Genomic DNA, 20407 nt, shown 5'->3' with positions numbered 1-20407 from the left:
TTTTGCATTATATTGCTCAATTTAAAAAATATATCCGTGTGAAATGAAGATCTCTTTCATCAACGATGTATACAGTACTCTAATTAGATGACGAACAAATTTATTTTTCTACAATCGTAATAATTTTTTTGCAAGATTCAATCAGTGTGTTCATCTCGAACAATTAGAGAGGACGAGTTCTTCAGGCAACTGTACATCATAATAGATCGTATAATTATGCCGATTTTTTTTATCGTTACGACAGTAAAAGCCATCTCGGTTGAATGCTAGTATTACTGAAAACAGCAGGAAATCTCGCATTTACAAAAACATGGTCAATACACCTAAAGCGAAATGCCTTCGAACAATTCACAGGTGATTCTTCACTGACTGAAGTCGATCAGTTGAAAACGATAAATTAAAATCAACTCAATTCGTACCCGTTCCGTATTTGTGTATTGCTTTGAAGAATAGTTATGGACACGCATTAAGGGAATGATTCGTTTAGTGCTGGAAACCAGCCGTTTGATGGAACGCCTAACGACAATACCACACGTTCAAACTCGAAACAAAGGAATAGATTAGAAAATTTTTAGATTATTAGTTATAGCATTTTCAGTCTATTAACCGGCATACTTGTATAAACTTTTTTTTTTATACTATAATGTACGAATCAGTGAAAAAAAAATTAGTAACTTTTATTGAGTAGTTATTATCTTCCTTACAGAGATTGCGTACATGCATTTTTCGACTGCAACCAAGATGTTATTGAATAAACAAAAGGTCACAAGTCAGCGCAATAGCACGGCATACGGATATTTTAGAATGTTCATTTAGTTCTTCACCTGTAAATTTGATGGTAACGGTTGCACAGACGTTACTAGCTAATTAGAGTAGACGTGAACCTCGATGATTATCATTAGCGTTAATTTCATCGCTTATCGTAAAAATGAACACAATATTAATGTTAGTTAACAAATATTAAATATATCTCAATTTTATTTTTATTGTACATAGCGCAAGGCCTTCACTCATCGAACACAAGTCAATGAGCTGCGTCAAACTCGACGTGCATAAAAACACATTCTCATATGTTTGCTTGTCACTCGCCGGTTCCTATAAAGCTTCAGGTAAGTTAAAATGCTGGCTCAAGTTGTTTGTATACGAGAGTGTATGGTTCCGGAGAGGGTCAAAGAAGCCTTCTCTCCTGTCAGCAAGCCCATTTCAAAACAGGCAAATGTAGCTAATACACGCGAGTATAAACCGCTGTCACTTTTCATCATTCCTCTATAGTGATATAGCATTGAAGGGACTGAGGTGGCCATTCGTCTGATTCGCGTCGTCTGCTCAAGCTTGCTATGTGAAACCAATGTAAATACGGCATGGCTACGAGCGTGATGCAAAGGACCCTTAGAGGAACTTTACCTAGTTTCGTGTCACAAATTGGTCGGCGATGCTACGTAAAGTAAGTTGATTGACTTAACTAGAACACCATAAACAATTTCGATTTCGAACTGTACAGAAAATCTTCAGTAGTCGAAACGCTCAAGGAGAAACAAGCCCAGCTAAAACCACTTCCATTATCTCTGTCAGATTGAGGACCCTATAGAATCAAATACATAAAAGCTCTTTTTTTATTGATATCTACTGCCTACCCAATGGTTTGCTAGTAGTCCTTGCGATATCACGACAAATTCTATAATAAAGTTCCTTGGTGTGAATCGCCCAAATTCTATTTAATCCATCTCCCTGTGTGTGATTGCACTGTCGTTGCCGCTACTGGATGACCTGAGTAGCGTCGTTCATCTGACCGGGTCGGGATGCGTGCGTTCGAGTTCATGCCGAACCTTATCCATTGAGTCCATTGAAGATGCAAAAGGGTGGTTGATTTTGACTCACCGACAATAAACACAAATTTATTATATAATTTTTTTACCCACCGAAGATATATTACATATGTTAGAAACACTAGTAACACTTTCATAAGCAGCTTACCAGTAACCACTATTTATGTAGTGATATATGAAACCTCGCATTGTTTTCGACATTGGACAAATATGTTGAGGTACTGATGGCTCAGCTACAAACCCTTTACTCGGTTTGCTAAGTAAGGAACATACACTAGCAATGTACGATGTTGAGCTGCGTAACTGGAGACAGCTGCCCAGAATAATGGTGAAACAGCTCTATTTTGACATCGTAAATAATAACTATTTGAATGGTTAGTGATAATTGTTAATTTTTTTTTATACTATTATATTTTTGTATAATTTGCACGTACAAATGATCAAGTGTCATACTGTAGCGTCTTCCGACCTGTAAACGAATACTTGGAAGTAATCACGTGAAAATAAAACGGGAAATTTTTTGCATTTTTTGTAGACTTCTTGTAGCTATCTAGTTCTATGCACATTCCGGATTGCTACAAGATAGGTGCTCCTACAGTTCCTTTTTTAACGAAGAAATTTTCTTATGGCAACGTGGTAGTCCGAATTTTTCACCCTATATGTCTGAAAGGCATATTTATGAGTTAGAAAACCTTCTTTAAACCGTTATGGGCATTACAAAGCGATCCATCCACCGCTTCGTATGAACTAACTGATGGTATTGTACATCATAAGGGATAAAGACTTATCTAATGATCATTTTATTGCTATTTTAATGGCCAGAAATCACTTAGAGCTATCTAGTTCTCTTTCGTTTTCGACATGTTTATTAGCCACAAATTATGTGAATATATATCACAAATGACACGTATACTTTTCTTATTAGCGTAAATGTTCCGAACAATTACCGTTCTGGTTAATATAGCGAGTAACGGAAGGCTATTGATTTACAAACTTCAGAAGTTCTAAATCTTCCAGTGGCGTACAGTTTACATGAATGTGAATTGTTTCGGTATGAAAAGACCCATTGGCGTCATTTCATTTCTGGGGAACGGGCGCGGTATTCAATGGGACGTTTTTGTTCAACTCTCCTGTTGGGAAAATTTTCATCCAGACTTCTTTTATATTGCGACAATAATGTAAAGGTGTGTGTATAGTCATCGTATGCGTACAGTGATTTTTGTGATTATTTGCAGATTGGCGGAAGTTGGCCGGCTGGATAGTCCAAGGGAGAGTAAATATGAGACTGGTCAGTTGTTTCTCCACCGCGTATTCGGCTATCGAGGCGTAACACTCTTTCCATGGACTGCACGGGTCTATGACAGAGACCAATCCACAGGCCGCGACAGTGCAAGGTATGCGCGAATCAAAACACACGCAACACTTTTTGTTTGGTATTTTTCGGCTGAATATCTCTAAATACAATTGGAAAGGTTACTAGAAAGCATCATCCGTTTGGATAATATAGCATCTATATAAACACGTAAGTATTCTTAATGCAGGTTCGCTTACTGATTTGTCTTACATCACTAAGGAAGTAGTCTAGCAAGAATTAAGATGACCAAGAGATCTCGTCTCTACGAAACGCTGGTCTCTTGCACCTATACCGTTTTCAATAAAACAAATCGTGCGCCACAATGGCTGCATTAGCAGGTGCGTACCGACTAAGGTTAGGGCGGAATGTCGTTTTACGGGTGAGGTCAAATAAGAGTTTATGATTTCTATGGTTATTCATAGCATTTTCTTTCATTAGTATCTCAATACTGTCTGCCACTTTTTGTTCTTTTCAGTGAGGCAGAACCACAGGTTACAGAAGCGTTTCTTCATCCGCGGATTGTCAATGGTCAGACCCAAATATACTATCAGGTGCGCTGACAACACGTTTCATCATTTACTTTGCCTTATTGTACAAAGTGCAGCTCCTAGTAGATCAATACATTTCAAATTTACCCGCGATTTATATACAATATAATAATAAATTAATAAATGTCAAGAATAATCTCTTTCACCGACTAATTTCTCTTCGAATTCGTTTTTGTTTTTCATGGCAAATAAAATGTAAACAAAAATCAGGCTGTTTTTACCTTATATGAAAGAAGGCTTTTAACTTACAATGCATGTATGAATTGATAAATGATTGTGTAATGGCCATTGCAGGTGCTGATCGACTTGCGAGACTGTCCGTTTGTTCGCACGCAAACAGAGGCGGTTACGTTTCTGGGCAATCAAGATAATAGTAAAGCGTCATTGTATTCTTTGCCCGGGCTCGATTACGTATCGCATGAGGACATTCTTCCGTATACAGCCACTAATGAGCAGATGATCCAACATGAACTTTTTGACAAATTTCTCATGCCCGAACCCCATAAAGGTACATGGTTGAAAAGCTGATGCCGCAGAAGTTCTCAACATAACCGCGGCAAAATTCATACATGTGATGTGTTTTTGGCCTGATATTACTCCAGTGAACTAAATCATTTCTAAAATAACTAACCCCAAACGGCAATCGGCCAACAAATGTATTATATAGACGTGAAAGGTACCATACTTTAAAAATGTCAGTTCCCCATTTCGTATAGCTTATTGATAATCTGGTTATAGTAAATCAGCACAGTTAACTTCGTGCAGTACCGAGTTAAATTTCCCTACTCTTTTCTTCAGCTGTATTTCTGTGTCATCATTAAGTATAAAATACAGTCCTATCTATGACTTGAAATTTTATAATTTTGCTTGGTTTACCTCTGTTTCGAGTTTTACGTCCGATATCGTCATTAGGCATTTCATCAAATTGCTGACTCCTAGTACTAGCGTTTCTGCGTGCTTGTCATATACCAATTTCAGATCCGCCGTTTGGGCCCCGGGAAACGCTTCGCGCCTGGCAGGATAAGAACCACCCGTGGTTAGAGTTAAATCAGGTTCACAAAGAGACGACGGAAGACGTGCGCGTGACAGTAATGCCATTTTACATGGGCTCTCGGGCGAATCCGGGGGCAAATCCAGAAGCAACTGTGTACTGGGTGGGTTTACTTCGACCTTATCCTTTAGTGCGATTTACGATTATTTTTTTCAATTCAAATGAAGCTTATCTTCATCACTGTAATACGAGTATTATAATAATATCATACTTGGTATTAGAATTCATACTAAGCTAAACAATTTGTTATAGTAATTTTGTTCTAACACGATTTGGTATCACTTCTCAGTGGCGCTATTGTATACGGCTTGAGAATCTAAGTGACAGAGCGGTGCAATTGCGAGAACGTCATTGGCGAATCTTCTCGCAGTCCGGCACCCTAGAGACAGTTCGTGGTCGCGGTGTAGTCGGGGAGGAACCTATTTTAAACAAGCGCTACCCTGCATTTCAATACGGTTCTCACGTGTCTTTACAAGCACCTAGTGGCCATATGTGGTAAGTCTCAAAACAAAACTAGAGCAACATAAACAGACTTGATAGCGTGTTCTTTCCGCTCTGTATGGAAAAGCGCTGCAGTAATTTTTTGATAAATGGGAATAATTTTGTAAGCGCTCAAATGTTTCGTGAATTGTCATTGAAGTTTGCAAGTCGCCCGCAGCCTTCTCGAAATTGAGCTAGAAATCAGCGTAAAACGATCACCACATAGTTTAAATGCAATCAACTTACTGACAACTTACTAGTATCATATCTTATCATTACGAAATTATAGTAAACAAAGACATATAAATCTAGATTTTTCTTTAACTGAGTTAACAAAGAAGCTATTTCCAGGTAACCCAATCTTAAAAATTTATGTTTTTAAGAACGCACGATACTAAACCATGTCCGTGAATCTGAGCAATCATAATGCCGTTATACAATCTTCAAGGGACTTTCTTTCGCTGTGTCGTGAAAATAAGTAATTTTTAACGACGTCACTTCCTGCTTGTAAATGTCATATCCTAAGTGAATAGAAAAAAAAATGGCGTATAACGCTATTTATTCGTAGTCAAACCAGAGCGCCTGCTCTACACTCGTGCTATATTATTCTGCCTAAAAAGGTGTCGCCGGTTTCTCCTACCTTGAAAAAGTGGAATCCAGAAGATACATAATCATTAACGTTCATAATTTTTTTAGGGGAAATTTTCGAATGGAACGTGAGGATGGCTACATGTTTGACTGCAAAATCCCACCGTTCAGCCTTGAAAGTAAAAGTGACCCTGAATAAAATATAGAAGTACAGGTTTGTGTGATCAAAAAACGACGCTGAAATCATGCTGAGTTGTTTGGACTCCGGACATGAACACTCGATCTGCAAATTTCAAGCAGCTTATTAGTTGGCAAATGGACGAGTACGAATTATGCAGGTTCTTCACTCATGCTTCTTTAGTTCGCTTTGTAGAGTAGTATGTTGTCTATAGTATTGAACCCCATATAAGGAATATGCTGACTCTGAAACGACAAGGCGTTGTACGCTATGTAAGCACATGTATCATTAAAAAGTCATAATATGCCTCAACACAATTGAACCAAGCAAAGAAATGTAAGTGGAATTGCTCTAGAAAACATGTGCGCTTTTCATATTTGTCTACTATTAATCGACTTGTCGTTTCGAGGATTTTCGAAGTTGTACAGAGTGAAGATATTGGTAGTACAGTAGAGCACAGAACGGTGGCTCGATTGTGCAGGGATGTAGATTGAGGGGACAGAGAATAAATTTCATGTCATGTATCGAAAATGATATAACATGCCCCACATAACGCAAAACGTCTAAAGGTGCCCTCGTATTTGTAGATCAGATAGGCATTATCCACATACGAACTTACTAAATGGAAATCATTGTCCAAGAAGATGATTAATAAACACGAAAATACGTGCACTCATAAATCTTAATAAAATCTTTATTACTGATATTACTGATAAATCTTAAAAATAAAATCATTAGCTTCTAAGAAGCCAATGATTTTATTCACCTAAATAGCAGCAAAGTTGTCTATTCATTAATAAAGTGGATATATAATATTGTGTTGGCATGACAGCCATTCAGCCCTCATAAGGTCGATGATTACGTAGGTTATACTTTCGGATCGTATCAAGTATTAACATACCAAGATTATTTATCAAAGACAATCTGATTCTTCCCAATTTAGCGTTTGCTATGGCGTACTAAACACATTAAGATTTTCAGCCGTTTTGTAAATAAGTTTCCACATTAGAGAAGAGGATGGAATAATATGGGCCAAAATGTATCTAACGCTGTCGTTTAAAGCAACCGGTGTCACGAATCAAAGAAGAATTATACCAGTATATTGGTTAAACAACTTGTCTTTATGTGGTGAAAATAAGGTATAATTCATGGATTTTCAAGAATATATCGACACCTATGTCGTTAGACGAGAAAATAGCTAGAATGTTGTTTTATAATTATTTACTGCTAGGTTAGGCAGATCAAAGATTATGATTCGTAGATCACATAGGCTGCCGTGGTTCTGCTGCGTAGTGCTGAATGGTCCAGACACAGAGAAGAGAGAAAGAAAAATAAAAATAAAAATGTGCTTATCGTTCTCGAGTCGATCGGACTAGAGCCTGTATTAGTATCATGTTTATGCGTGACTCGGGTATAAATAATTAGCCATTCTAACTTCTAATCCTCTATCATAATCATTCACAATGATACGACCTACAACGCTAATAACGTTTTGTCTGAACAATGCCTGATAACAATAACGTCGTAAAAATTCATTTCAAACACAACCAAATAAAACACATTGTTAACAACCACGACGTATATACAACAAGTGCGAAGTCTTAGTTTCTCCTATTCATTCATTCATTCGCTCATTGCTTCAGGCTAACTAAACGGAATTGTACACTGAGGCCACAGAGATTCTTCATTCTTTGTAAAATTAGCATCGATGGCATTCGGGGTCACGTATACTAAAAATGCAGGGACCCATATCGCCCACCCTCACCCAAACCCACACCGTCTTCAGGGTGATCATGTAGTATAACTTCACATAATAACTTCCTAAACGTGATTTGCTGCTCCGTGGAGCTCGGAGATAGGCGAAACTGTGATCGAGAAATAAAATGTTCTTTCTTTCTTCTACCGTGTAACAAAAGTTCTACGAACTGCAAAACAAATCTAGCTGTCCCATACAGCGTAAAGTTTATACATGAACTTTAAGACTCGGTAACACGATATTTCTAACCCATGTACGCACCGAAACAGATCTAACAGTTTTCTAATAGTAATAAAATTTTAAATCGAATATTTTTTGGGTAGAAAGAAACAGAACCGCCCAAGTATCCCGATTTTTGTGTTGCGTGTTTCGTTTCTGAGTATCCTTCCGCTGCGAGATGGTAAGCATTCTTCGGCATCCCCATTTATATCCACCATTTACATCTTATGAAAAGCCGTTCAAATTTGTATGAAAGTTATGTGGGTATTTCTTACGTTTTGCTTCTGTAGATCCATTATTAACTAAGCTTCTGCATCAGCTTTCGAAGCGTCTTCAATACTTAAACCTAGTTCCTATTTTGCTGCGTATGCTTATAACGGATAATCGTTTTATTTATGTGGGTTAATAGAATTTGTTTTTGGAGAGAGGTACGGCTCTGATTTTCTCACTTTAGACATTTCCGTAAATCCCAATGGCAATCGCAGAAAGCGCAGCGTTTTAGGCAGTCGTGCAACGTTCGAAATGTTTATATTTTTGAAGGTAGTTTCATTTTTCGAGCCCTAGACAGGGCCTGCGAAATACATCTTTCTGATAATGTAATAAATAGTTTTTTTTAAAATAGTTTTTTTTTTTTTGTTACAATACTTAACAAATTGTAAAAGAAGGAGAAAGAAGAGAGAACAAGTGAAATGTACAGTTAGGGAGAAAGTGAAAGCAGACTAACCGCCATAGAATAATAGGATCTGTAAAATATTCCAAGTGACTAACAAAATCAACTGAAAGCAAGTTGTAATGTGCAAACTATATTAGAACACCTGTAGAAGTGCGGTATAAGATATAAAGATTATTAAAACGGAAACAGATCTCCATCCGACTTATGGTTTAAACTAGGCTATACTTCTAATGCTGGAAGAATCGGTCAGTTAGCCAGTGACGAAAGAGCATTATTTGTTATTATTATTTGGATTTATTGTAGCTATTATTATTTTTTTTGGATTTACTGTAATTTCAATTAAAGGCGCAATTTGGTGTGATTTAAGGTAACACAGTATATATCCTAGGCAAGAAAACGAATATATTTACTATACAAAGAATGTGATATTTCTACTAAAGCAAGGTAAAATATATAAACCGGATAATATCTAAATTAAAAACAGTTGAAACGCGATAATTTTACGAACGCTAATAGTAACGTGTAATGTTGACAGTAAAGTTGGAATAGGATTTAAATATACCTTTGATATGATATAGTTCTGGTTGATTTGGATGTAAGAGGACTCACTTTAGTTAATAGTTCGACCAAGGTAATAAGATAACTGTAGAAAGGTAACGTAATTATTAGAATACTCCGACGGAAGGACAAAATGAAGAGTGTCGATATTTGTGCGGCAGGCTAACGGTACTATACTTTACAATAAAACAAACGTGGCATTATTATTCAATCAATAGTTATGAGTCGGTCATTAGTAAAATCAATTCAAGTAAAATCAAGCGGAGCTTGCGTGTCAATGTAGCTTTTACTACACAGAAATAAGTACTATAATCTTATTCAGTAATTTTTTTACCAGACTTACCAAAGCATACATTATACTCACGACTAAAACACTTAGCTCGGCGAAGTCTTCTGGTTGTTTTTTTCTAACACCATTTGCAAACTTCGTATGTATATAGCTTTTGCTAACGAAGGATTCCTGTTTATGCCCCGCTCATACAATTACAGCGTCTAGTTAGGGCTATTACTAAACGTAAAACGAACGTCTTATATAACAGACACACCTATTAATAAAACAGCAAAGCTTTAATTATATTGTTACGAGATAATAGGCTACGCGTGAAGTTGTCTGTTATTGGAAGGTGTAACTAGGTAAAGACACCGGGACGCAGATCGATCTAATGCGGCGATTTAATTATGGTTATACACACAGGTAGTTGCGCTTTGCATCAAACTTCTGTTCTGTGGCCCATTTTCCTTTGGTTAAAAGAAATTGTATATAGTATGTGCGCAGATGTATTAAGACCTCAAGCTGATAGTAATAAACAAGCATTTCTAACATTCATAACAAACAAGAAAGTTAATCTAACTATTAAGAAGAAATGTGCGTGCCATTGCATGAGTGGTCTAGCATTAGTAAAACTTTCTAACAAATGCTTGAATTGCTTATCTGGGATTATATATTGCTTATATATAAACTTAAAATTTTAAAAGTACATTTATTAGGGAAGATCCCTTGAAGCAACACAGTCAGTCGCGAAAGCAGTATAGATAGAATCGTAATATTCTGCGTATAGTCAAAATTGAGGACATGTTTATCGTTGTTTTAGTCACATGGGCTTTATTCATATTTTACAAACTTTTTTTTTATCTTTATATATATATATATATATATATATATATATATATATAATTTTTATCTTGTAGTTATTGTCGTTTTTTATAGATATGATAAAAACAATTTCAGTAAGAATAATCTGGATAAAGGCACACATACGACCGGCCTTCATCTGTTCAACTTGAACGAATACGAAGTTATTCAGCAGCATCCCGCCAAAAAATCGACCATGCCTACGACAGTACATTAGAGCGTCACCTCGACACAGCGGAAGGCTGCTTTTTACCGGACTACTATTCGTCCAAGTAATAAATGCTCCTAAATTGTTTTTTCCCTTTTAAGCCCATCGAATCATTGCTCAGTTACCTTTATACTGATCTTCGAATACCCTACGAATAGTATTAAAGTTCTGATATATTTACTATTTTGTGTTTTTCGCATTCTACTTTGCCAGTCGGTTGCCTCGTTTTCCAGCTTAATTTTACTTACTACCACTGAATTCTGCTCCTGATCCTTCGCCGTGTTCCCTGGTTTTGTCAATTGTTACCACTTCATAATCATAATTTACTATTAGAGCAAAAACGATTCCGTAATGAATCCCTTCTTGAACATCCTGTTTTATTTTCTATTGATATGGTCGTTGTTATCGATACCGCCTCCATCGGGCCTATTGAGGCCTATCACCCTTACATCCTTCTAAATGACAATACCTTCTACATCATGTTCTTGTTATTCCATTGAACTGCCTTCGCGTACCGCATTTCCCGTCTTCGACCACTGAGGAGTGCTACCTATTTTGCTAATTACAGTCACCCTTCGCGTCTTCGTTGTAAATAATATTAATAATAATAGCATTCAGCAATTATCAAATATCAGACAGTTCTGTTTCTTTTTTATAGATATGGTCATGATCAGTATCCCCATAATCGTCACTCTATTGTTTTTCTTTTTTTAAATATGAACTTTATACACGACGATGCTATCTAACAATTTCATCGTTCATTTGTTTCATAATATATAAAAGATATCGTAATATAGCCATTGAGTGTCGTTGACGCTCCACTCGCTTAGTTTAAGGCTTTAATTCCTATTCTGAGACATGATTGTCTCTCGTTAACTTGCAAACAAAATCGTTCGTCCTTCTGGTCCAGGTATTTTGCACTTCGGTCAATTTTTGTTAACAGTTTACAGAGTAGCAACAATATAATATCAGTAATAATTGTAATAGCTATAGAAGTCCTAACGGTAGTGGTGGCGATGATGAAACCACGAGGCGTGCACAACATCGTCATCGATCGGTTAGAGTGTGCGACAGCCATAACGCGAGAGGGAGGGAGGGAGGACCAGTGGAGAGGGCGCTTCGTCCAGCTTCCGTTTTCGACGTGTCTTCTCTCGCTTCTTTCCGCGATTCCCGTAATTGACCGATGATTCAACGTGGGTTTCACTAGACTTCCTTCTTACATCGCATCTACGATCCGCAATCAGTGCATCTCTTAGCGGTTTTTGTCGTAAAACATATATAGATAGAACATATATATAGATAAAAAATAAATAGAAAAATGTATTTGCTTCGAAGTGCTTAAAATACTCCCAATTGCTACAGCAGTGCCTCAACTTGGTTCGCTGCCCTATATGCTTTTCTTTTCCCATTCGATTCGACTATTCTGAAAGAATTACGCCCCTTCGGCCACTTTGGTCTGTCGGCTTTCGCACCGTTGCTTCTCTTTCCTTCGGTCTAGTCCGCCCACCGCCTCCTGCTTCGTTATGAAGATACTCTTTAGGTTAGAACTGCATCTGCGGTTTTACCCTTTCGGTTTGAATGCTAAAAGCACGTCGTTATATTTTTTGTCCAAGTAAAGTTGCCCAGCACAGACATACGTACATATACATATATATCCACGATACAAATAAATACCGTAGGGTTTTCCGATAATCCCTTGCTGGTCATAATGAATAAACGTGATTTGTGTGCACATAGAAGACTTCTCATCAACATTCTCATAACCATCGTTGTCATTCGTCAGAGTTGTACAACGAATAGAATATGGTCAGGCGGTCAGTTCAGATTGAAGGATAGCCGCCACCGTCGTCGTCTCCTTCTCGCCTCTTTTTTCATCTTTTGTCGCAAGTGGCGAATATGTCGTCCAATCATCAAAATAGTTCTAAATGATTGGTGTAATAAAGAAGAACCGTTCAGTGTCTACCTAAAACTGGACCCAGCTTAGGCATGTAACGTCACCCGCACCCGCACGTCCCTCACTACGTGTTTCTTCCTATTCAATAATAACTTCTGTATCTATATATATTTATATAGATTGAAGGGCACACCCCGTGTGAAAATATTTTACATGACCACTATGTAATAAAAAATTTAATGTTAATATTATTTATATGTAACAACAGGTAGCACCCACTGACTGTCACGTAGGCGCCTCGAAATATTATAGTTTAGTTGATTCACAGCAGCTAGTACTAGTAAACGGAGTATGAAGACGGAGGGGTCCTGCCAACAAAAGAACAATTAGAAAATCACAAAACGAGAATCTGTCTACAAAGCGGCCAGATGACTCTGGCTTGTCCGGTTCCTAACCTACAAAAAAGAGACCTAAGTCTGTGTACTTATGTGAACTATGGTCTCTTTCACATAATAAGACATAGTTGCAGCGTGGTAAGTGAGGCAGGTGGACAAAAAAGTGTTTTGTCCGAGACAAAACCTGACACCTGTGTTGCCAGCTTTCTCATTGAAGGCACATTGGACAAGGTTTAAAGGCACATCTAGGGCATAGAACAGTTGGCTAAAACCACTCCATTCTGCTATTAGGTGTGGAAGAGGCACGTCATTCGATCAGGTATGGTAGCATTGCAACACTTTGGCACCGAGATAAGACGTTGACAGTTACTAGATAGCTTGATATTAATACATTATCCCCGCAGGGTACCAGACTAAATGCGCTAAAAGCAGTAGACACTCGTTGCCGTTACTCTCCAGTTCAGTTCCACCACAACAGTGATTTCAAGTAATCTGAACTGCTAATATATGTGCCCAGGGACGTGAGGTTATCGCACCATTTCTATCGAAGTTAAAATATATTTCCAGGAGTTAAATGACAACAAGCTTACATATATAACTACACTGCTCGATGAAGGCTACTCTACCTATACGGCGCAGCGTTTTGTGTCGCCCCTGTTTACTTGATTCGAACTTTGAAGACAGGTTCATTGTTGCTTATCATTATGCCAAGGGATTCGAGCCCATCATTTGCCGAATAGCTAGCAGTCATGTGCGATATGTACTCATTAATAAATATGGGTCGTCTACGATATCATATTTATGCAGACATGGGATGTCGTTAAAAAGACCAATTCATTGCAGAGTGAAAATGGGGAGTTCCGATATGTCTGATGGCCTCTGGTAGTTTTGAAGGTTTCACGAGATGACTGTTGACTGCTAAAAAAGCGCAGACGTTAGTTCAGGAAATCCTGTGGTTGTTTGTCGATGCCTCCCCATGATCGCCACTTAAGTCATCGCGCTAATGTCAAACTGTTTCTCCGGCCTAGGTTTTTAACCTATCTCTGTTGGCCGTCACGTTGGGTACTGAACAACCCACTTGACCCAGAGAACCCTTTATCAGTCCTGAAAAAGTGACATTTAAGTCCGAATTATGGATTGTTGTGAACTTTTGCGCTGTTGCTTCTTTTGTTGTGTTATGCATCGTCATTTACTCCACTTCATTAATTGACTCAGAGGACACAGGATCGATGGTTTCTACTTGTTGTTGTTGTAGATCATTGCTACTGTCGGCGTTAGCGTTGTTGTTAGAATCATCAGCCGATTCAGTGGGATTGTTGTTCGGACTCAAGTTAGCATAAATTTGGTCGGGACTGACATGAGTTTCATAGCTGTTCCCAATAAAGTGTTGCGTTAACAACGTTGAAGATTCAAACTGCTCTGGTTGGTCAGACACGACTTGATCGAAGTTTGTTTGTGGCCTAGTGCCAGCTAGGAGAGCTTTCCGATCAAAGAGCCCTATTCCTTGAGAGAGTGCCATACAATTGCCGTATAGACGCTGACAAGGTTCAAGGACGTTATTCACTGGAATGCAGGGCATATTAGGGCACTTGGCTGAAAGCAACTTGTCGACTGCAACGGCCTCTCCCGGACCGGGTTCGGGTGCACTTAGCCCCTTGTTAATGACGGCTTGTAGTTCACGGGTGCACGTGAAAATATCGGCGATTAGGCCCAGTGGATCTCGCGCAGCTTCGGACTCTTCAGTGATATCTGGAAGTAGCTGCTCTGTAGGTGAACCCATCATCTCTGCAATGAGGGCCGCCTTTTCAGCCAGAAGTCGATGGATTTCATTATCAATACGCTGCAATTGCGCTGGAAGCGTGATCACAGGCTGCGCAGTCTCCAGTTGTTGGCTCACTGGCGGTTCTTCCATCACTGCGTCTCTATAATTCTGCATGGGCTTTTCCTCGAGGATCTGATAGACACGGTCTTCGTCTTGGCTTCGAATGATGGGTTTCCGTGTATCTTTAGATTCATCTCCCGTGGCGGTAGTAGTCGTTGAAGGAAATATTAGTGGTGGTTCCGTTTCCTCCTGGAGATATTGCTCCCGATTCACAATCCTGTCAAGCCACTTATTTTTGTCGCTTACCGAATGTGCCACAAATTCGTAGATGTTTGATGTGCTGATATCAACGAGAAAGAATCCCATTTTATTAGTCGCAACATCGCGAATATTGATTATTTTGGACCAATTTTGCCGCGGGAAGTCAATGACTGGCGGAGTAAAGGCGGACGTCTCCTCAGATAGTTCTCGCGTATGATAGCGTAAGTGGTACTTGTCGTCCTGCTTTTGGAGGAGGATCAGGAAGTCATCAAACAGCATAGCCGTGATTTCTATTGATTTCGATTTAGTTAGCTTCCACTCCAGCACGCCTTCATGAATAAGCTTGTGTTTCGAAAGCGTCGGATCAGAAAATAGTGGATGGACTTCTATTTTCTGCTGCTTTTCTTTCTTTTTTCCGCCGCTCTCGTCAGTTCGCTTGTCGTCCTTAAAGCGCTCGTCACTGTAGGTATTTTTTTCCTTTGGTGGCCAAACTTCTAAATGCTTTTCGACCTCACGCACTCGGTTCTGGTTGGCTATTTCGCCTATGGTCCGATTGACTTTGGCGAGGATTCTCTTTGAGCTCTCTCGGGCCATATTAATTTGGTCGTACTCTTCTCCCGGTTGTGTATACCTTAACACTTGGTCGAGCAATAGGGGATACTTAGTAAGTCTTTGATGTGTAGTGGCAATGATCTCTTTGAGGTGTAATTTTGCGCATTCTTTTTTCATGGACGCCTCCGCCAAAAATTGTTGCAGTTTTGGGTCTTTCTTCTGTTTGGCTTTAAGTTCGTCAAGTGCTGTTGTTTGATCTTTACAAAATGTTGCAATAGCCAGTTCTAGTCTTGATCCACCTTCTCCGGTGAAGAACTCAAGCATTATAGGGCCCATATTACCGACAATTGGTTCCTGCTTTCTTTTAAACTTCATCTTCTGGTTCAGCTCAGAATGAATTTGAATGAGCTCATGAAGATTTGGAAAAAGTTTGCCTAATAGACTCTGATCGAGGAGTTTCATGAGAGGTTCGTAATAGACTGTAGAAAGAATCTTCAACTTTCGAACATGAAGGCGCTCTGTGTGAAACAATTCATTCAGTACGTCTTGTCGCTTCTTTTCCTTGGGTTTAAGCTGTCGAACTGTCTCGAAACCGACAAGGTCTTCCCATTTAGGTAGTTCATCATCACAATCCATGTCACTGTCCGAGTGCACCATCTTGTCCATACGGGGTTTGTCGTCGGCATCGACATCTGATTTCGACCGTGGTATGTTCGGGTCGGAGCGCTTTCGTAATGTGTTTCTGCTTTCCCTTCTTTGACGGAAGCTTTCGGAGCGTCCCACAGGGGCTCGAGACGTGGACAGCGGTGAACCTCCAGAGCTGCCAGACAGTTTGTCAAGTTCGGTTGCCGAGTCGTTATCATCTTTGCGAAACAAGCTTCCAGTTGTGGGCCGACGAGTCGCTTTTTTACCGCGAGTTCCTTCGCCTACGCAGTTCTCGTCAACATTTTTGTGGCACTGCTTATGTATATTCATATCGCAATTACTGCACTGAAGGCCCTGATCGCCTACGCCCCACAAGATATCTTGGCATACGCTGCAATGCATCACTCGATTATAATGTTGACCCTGAAAGCTATGGCCAAGTATCGCTATGACAACAGGCTTTTTGGCGCGCGGTGGAAACAGATTAAGCTTATTACGAGTCTTCTCCTTTGAGACAAAGGTGGGAATATGTTCCAGGACCTTCAACCCTGCCTCCGTCTTAACGACAGTCAGCTTGAGTACAGTGGCTATAGCTGATAACATGGCGCCGGTCTGATTGGGTAAAGTATCGACTTGGTCCTGCAGCGGATATTTTGTCTTGCAAAGCGCCAACAATATCGTTTCCCAGTCCTTGATAGTATCTCCATGATCACACTCGGTGATGCCGTGATGATAGTCGCAGGTTTTGGACTCGACATCCCGTTGAAACTCCTCGAGCTGCGGCTTGAGGTGTATGGTGGCTGCCATTCGTGCGCGGACGAATATTTCTCTCAGTTCTGTTTCCGTGACGGTTGAACCCTCATCGATCAGCCTCATGTAAGTGTCAATCGTTTGAAGAACGTCGTCATCTAATGTCGGATCAATGCACAACGGGGCGTTCGGCGCAAGAAATGTTGACGTGATCTCGTAAGCCCACTTGGACATGTCGTGCTGTTTGCCACTTTTGTACTGTTCGACGATGATGTAAAACAGAAATGGCGCTGGATTCATGTTATTTTGCAGAAGGTAGTGTAAAAACATGGCTACTTCAATTGGTTGGCGCAGCACTTTCCAGCCTTTAAGAAGTGATTCACCTAGGCCAGGCAGAGCTCCAGCTTCACCAAGCGTCGTAAACCCACTCTGATCAGGTGCGAAAAGATTTAGGCCGGCATCACTTTCTGTCGAATCCTGATGCTCAAATGGCGCTCGACCGTCATTTGGATCGCAGCAAGTGATACCGGTTTGAGGTAAGGGAGGCAGCGGTCGATTGGCCATTGGCTTCGTATTTGACTGCAGCAGTGGTGAGCTATCATCAGTGTCATATTCGTAAGCCTCATTCGGCGTGCCCCCCACATCTGCTGGCTCCCCGAGAGGAGGTTTTACTAGGTCCGGAACGATCAATTGTCCCGTGCTCGCAGTGACGCCTGCAGACGTCACGCCCCCCGAGCACGGCGTCCACGGGCCCATAGTCGATCCCTCCTCACAGGGGCTCCTGTAGATTAGGGAGTCGGGCGACGATCGCTGTCTGTGGTGATTACCGAGCAGCTGAGCCCTTGCAGGAGGGGTGCTAAGAGAAAGTGTGTGTGGATTGCCAGAGTGAGATGGCGAAATAGGTATGTTTTCCATCGAAGCAGAACTTGTCATGCTTCTACCTGGCGTTCCACTACTTTTCGCGCGTCGCGGAGGCTGTTTTCCTAGGTCAGGGGTCGCTTCACGAGACGGCATACTACTGCAGGGCGGTGGTGTTGTGGCCGCAGCTTTTGATCCTTGGGAACGCCGCATTTGTTGCATTTGCTTTTCCAGCTTTTCAATTGTGCGTTGAACGTTTTCCAGGTCGGTGCGCAGCCGTTCATTGTTATCTCCGCCAACACCGCCTTCACTCATCTTATTCAGTAGCTGCTGCCTCTGCCGTACGCTCTCGCTTAGCATTCGCTGTATCGTCTGTAGAGTGGTATTGTTACATTGCGCCATCACGTCGGCGTCAACTGGCTGAGGACCTGTGATACGGTCCCGCGCATCGTCCTTTTTCTGGCCAGTTGTACTTCGCGTCTGATTTGGGGTCAGACTACCCTGAACGAGTATGAAGCTCGTGCCCCGTGACAAACTTGGAAATGGGCGGGCTGACTGCATCGGAGGATGCTGGCCTGGTGAGGGCCCAATTAAAGTCAGCGCCACATATTGTCCGCTACGGATAAGCTGTACAACTTCCTGATGATTATAACTAGTTACTAAAGTCCCGTTGACTTTTTGGATTTGGTCACCCTCCTGGACCCCGGCACGGGCAGCAGCACCGCCCGGTCTGACGTCCTGTACGAAAACAGGGTTATCCCCAGACACCGTGAGCCCGTAGCCTCGTTCATCGCGTTGCACGATGACACACCGAGACGCTTGGGCCTGCGGTGCCTCGGCGGGCATCTCAGCTACCGTCGGCGCCGTCATAACATGGGACATGCTACGACGAGCCAGGTGGTCACCCTTGCTAAACGAGCCTAACCGTAGTCTTTCCATGATAAGCACAAGGGCACGGCAAGGCCAATCAGCTACGGGGGCAATTGGGGTTGCCTAGAACTACTATGAAGGTAGGAGGAGCAGCGACAACTACAACAACAATACCTACCCCAGCGACCGCAGTAGCAGCTGTGAACGGTATGATCGGTATTGGGAACTGTTGTTTCGAACCGCTGCTGTTGTTGAATCTGCTGCTGCTGGCGACGATTCAGATTTTGAACAAGGATGGTAGTTGTTTCCTGTTTCCGTTGGTCGAATAACGACGTGCTAATAATGGCACTAATAGTAATCGTAATGTCCGTGAGCGTGACGGCTATGGCTACGACAGTGACAATACTCAAGTACAGCGGCGGCCACAAAAACGTCAACGACGCTGACAATAACAACGACAACAGCAACGGGAGTAGCACGGGTTTAGTTGTTGTCGAGGGGCACAGAGTCGTTGGGGCGGTGGCGGTGGCGGTGGCGGTGGCGACGAGAATCTGTGGCCGCCTTTCGGGCATCGCTCGCTACCGCCCAGTCGCCAAAGGCGGAGGACGGAGCAGTGGTGGACACAGGGTAGAATGAGACACGATGATTTTTGTCGGGTGCTTCTTCAAGCCCTCCGATTGGCTGGGGCTAGAGCTTGCTGACACAGTCACAGTTCAACTAGTTTTAAGCACACCAGCGTAACAACAACAATAACAACAACAACAACAACAACAACAACAACAATAAGCCCATCAGTCGAGTACCATCAACGGGCTACTAGCGGAACTCACAGGCACACGGATACACATGCCCTCAGCGAACTAGTTGACACACTACTAAGTCTCAATCTTAATAGCTATCGCAGTAGTCATTCATGTAGGCACCAAGACCAGCAGTAGCAGCAGCCGCTGCAAGAGCAGCGATGGTAACGACGATTGTAGCGGTGATGCTGGTGAACTCAATAATAAACACTGAACTTTCCTCACTTTTCCTCAGTTGGCTAAAAACTCATTAAAATTTGGACGGTATTCCGTCGTCGTCAGCAACAAACCACACTACATAATTACTACAATTTCATACTGTACACTTTACACAAGCAGCCCGATCATCACCGGACCGATCAACCGACCGACCCATCCACCTAGTCGACCACATGAACAATTCTTGCCTGCTGCCTGCCTGGAGTAGCACTAGTCGTCGTCGTAACAGTGGCAGCTAGTTTGCTTCCCTGCCTCTGCTCAACTAGCAGCTCACTCACAGCAGCAGCAGCAGCAGCATCAGCGGCCGCAGCAGAAGCAACCACTACAACAGCATAAACAGCAGCACAGCACCCGGCACAGCAGCAGCAGACGCAGCAGCACAACATACGGGCGAACGGAGACACTCAACGCACAGCGGCTCACCGCAGCTGCTGCTGTTTTGTTGCTCTGTAATATACACGGCGGCACACGGGCCGATAGCGCCGGGTCACTTGCTCTTCTCTTTCTCTAGCCTGTTTTTTTCTTGTTCTTCTATGCGTGCGTGCGTGCGTGTCTGTCTGTCTGTCTGTCTGTCTGTCTGTCTGTCTGTCTGTCTGTCCGTACGTCCGTCCGTCCGTCCGTCCGTCTGCCTCTACCTGCGCCCAATCACTGTTGCCGTCGCAGCTACTAATTGTGGTAGTGGTAGTAACAATAGCAGCCAACCAGCCCGCCAGTATCCAGCGGTAAGCCGAGGGCAGCAGCAGCACTTAGTGCCTCCCTTTCTTTGTCAT

General features: G+C 41.6%; 2 protein-coding genes across 2 annotated transcripts; one reads left to right on the top strand and one right to left on the bottom strand.

Moving 5' to 3' along the window:
* Positions 1-1255: 1255 nt before the first annotated feature.
* POLDIP2 (DNA polymerase delta interacting protein 2) lies at positions 1256-6705 on the top strand. The gene is made up of 7 exons (XM_022810243.2): positions 1256-1444; positions 3062-3220; positions 3656-3731; positions 4023-4236; positions 4707-4882; positions 5069-5274; positions 5956-6705. The coding sequence occupies exons 1-7, from the start codon at positions 1362-1364 to the stop codon at positions 6044-6046; spliced, it is 1005 nt and encodes a 334-aa protein (XP_022665978.1). The 5' UTR covers positions 1256-1361; the 3' UTR covers positions 6047-6705.
* Positions 6706-10920: 4215 nt separating this feature from the next.
* On the bottom strand, positions 10921-18803 carry RhoGEF2 (Rho guanine nucleotide exchange factor 2). The gene has a single exon (XM_022810242.2). It carries the CDS (start codon positions 18685-18687, stop codon positions 14050-14052), a length of 4638 nt encoding a protein of 1545 aa, XP_022665977.1. The 5' UTR covers positions 18688-18803; the 3' UTR covers positions 10921-14049.
* Between the last annotated feature and the right edge of the window lie 1604 nt (positions 18804-20407).

This window comes from Varroa destructor, unplaced genomic scaffold (genome assembly GCF_002443255.2).
Source record: "Varroa destructor unplaced genomic scaffold, Vdes_3.0 BEIS01000006.1, whole genome shotgun sequence".
NCBI lineage: Eukaryota > Metazoa > Arthropoda > Arachnida > Mesostigmata > Varroidae > Varroa > Varroa destructor.
Note: the sequence above shows the minus strand (reverse complement) of the source record. Positions and strands in the feature narration are given on the sequence as shown.

What these genes read in the sequence shown, in the direction of transcription:
- RhoGEF2 (XM_022810242.2), bottom strand. Translation starts at nt 18,687, where the DNA reads ATGGAAAGACTACGGTTAGGCTCGTTTAGCAAGGGTGACCACCTGGCT.
- POLDIP2 (XM_022810243.2), top strand. Translation starts at nt 1,362, where the DNA reads ATGGCTACGAGCGTGATGCAAAGGACCCTTAGAGGAACTTTACCTAGT. An exon ending in ACAGGCCGCGACAGTGCAAG is followed by an intron (nt 3,221 to 3,655) that starts GTATGCGCGAAT and finishes TGTTCTTTTCAG; the next exon opens with TGAGGCAGAACCACAGGTTA. An exon ending in AGACCCAAATATACTATCAG is followed by an intron (nt 3,732 to 4,022) that starts GTGCGCTGACAA and finishes TGGCCATTGCAG; the next exon opens with GTGCTGATCGACTTGCGAGA.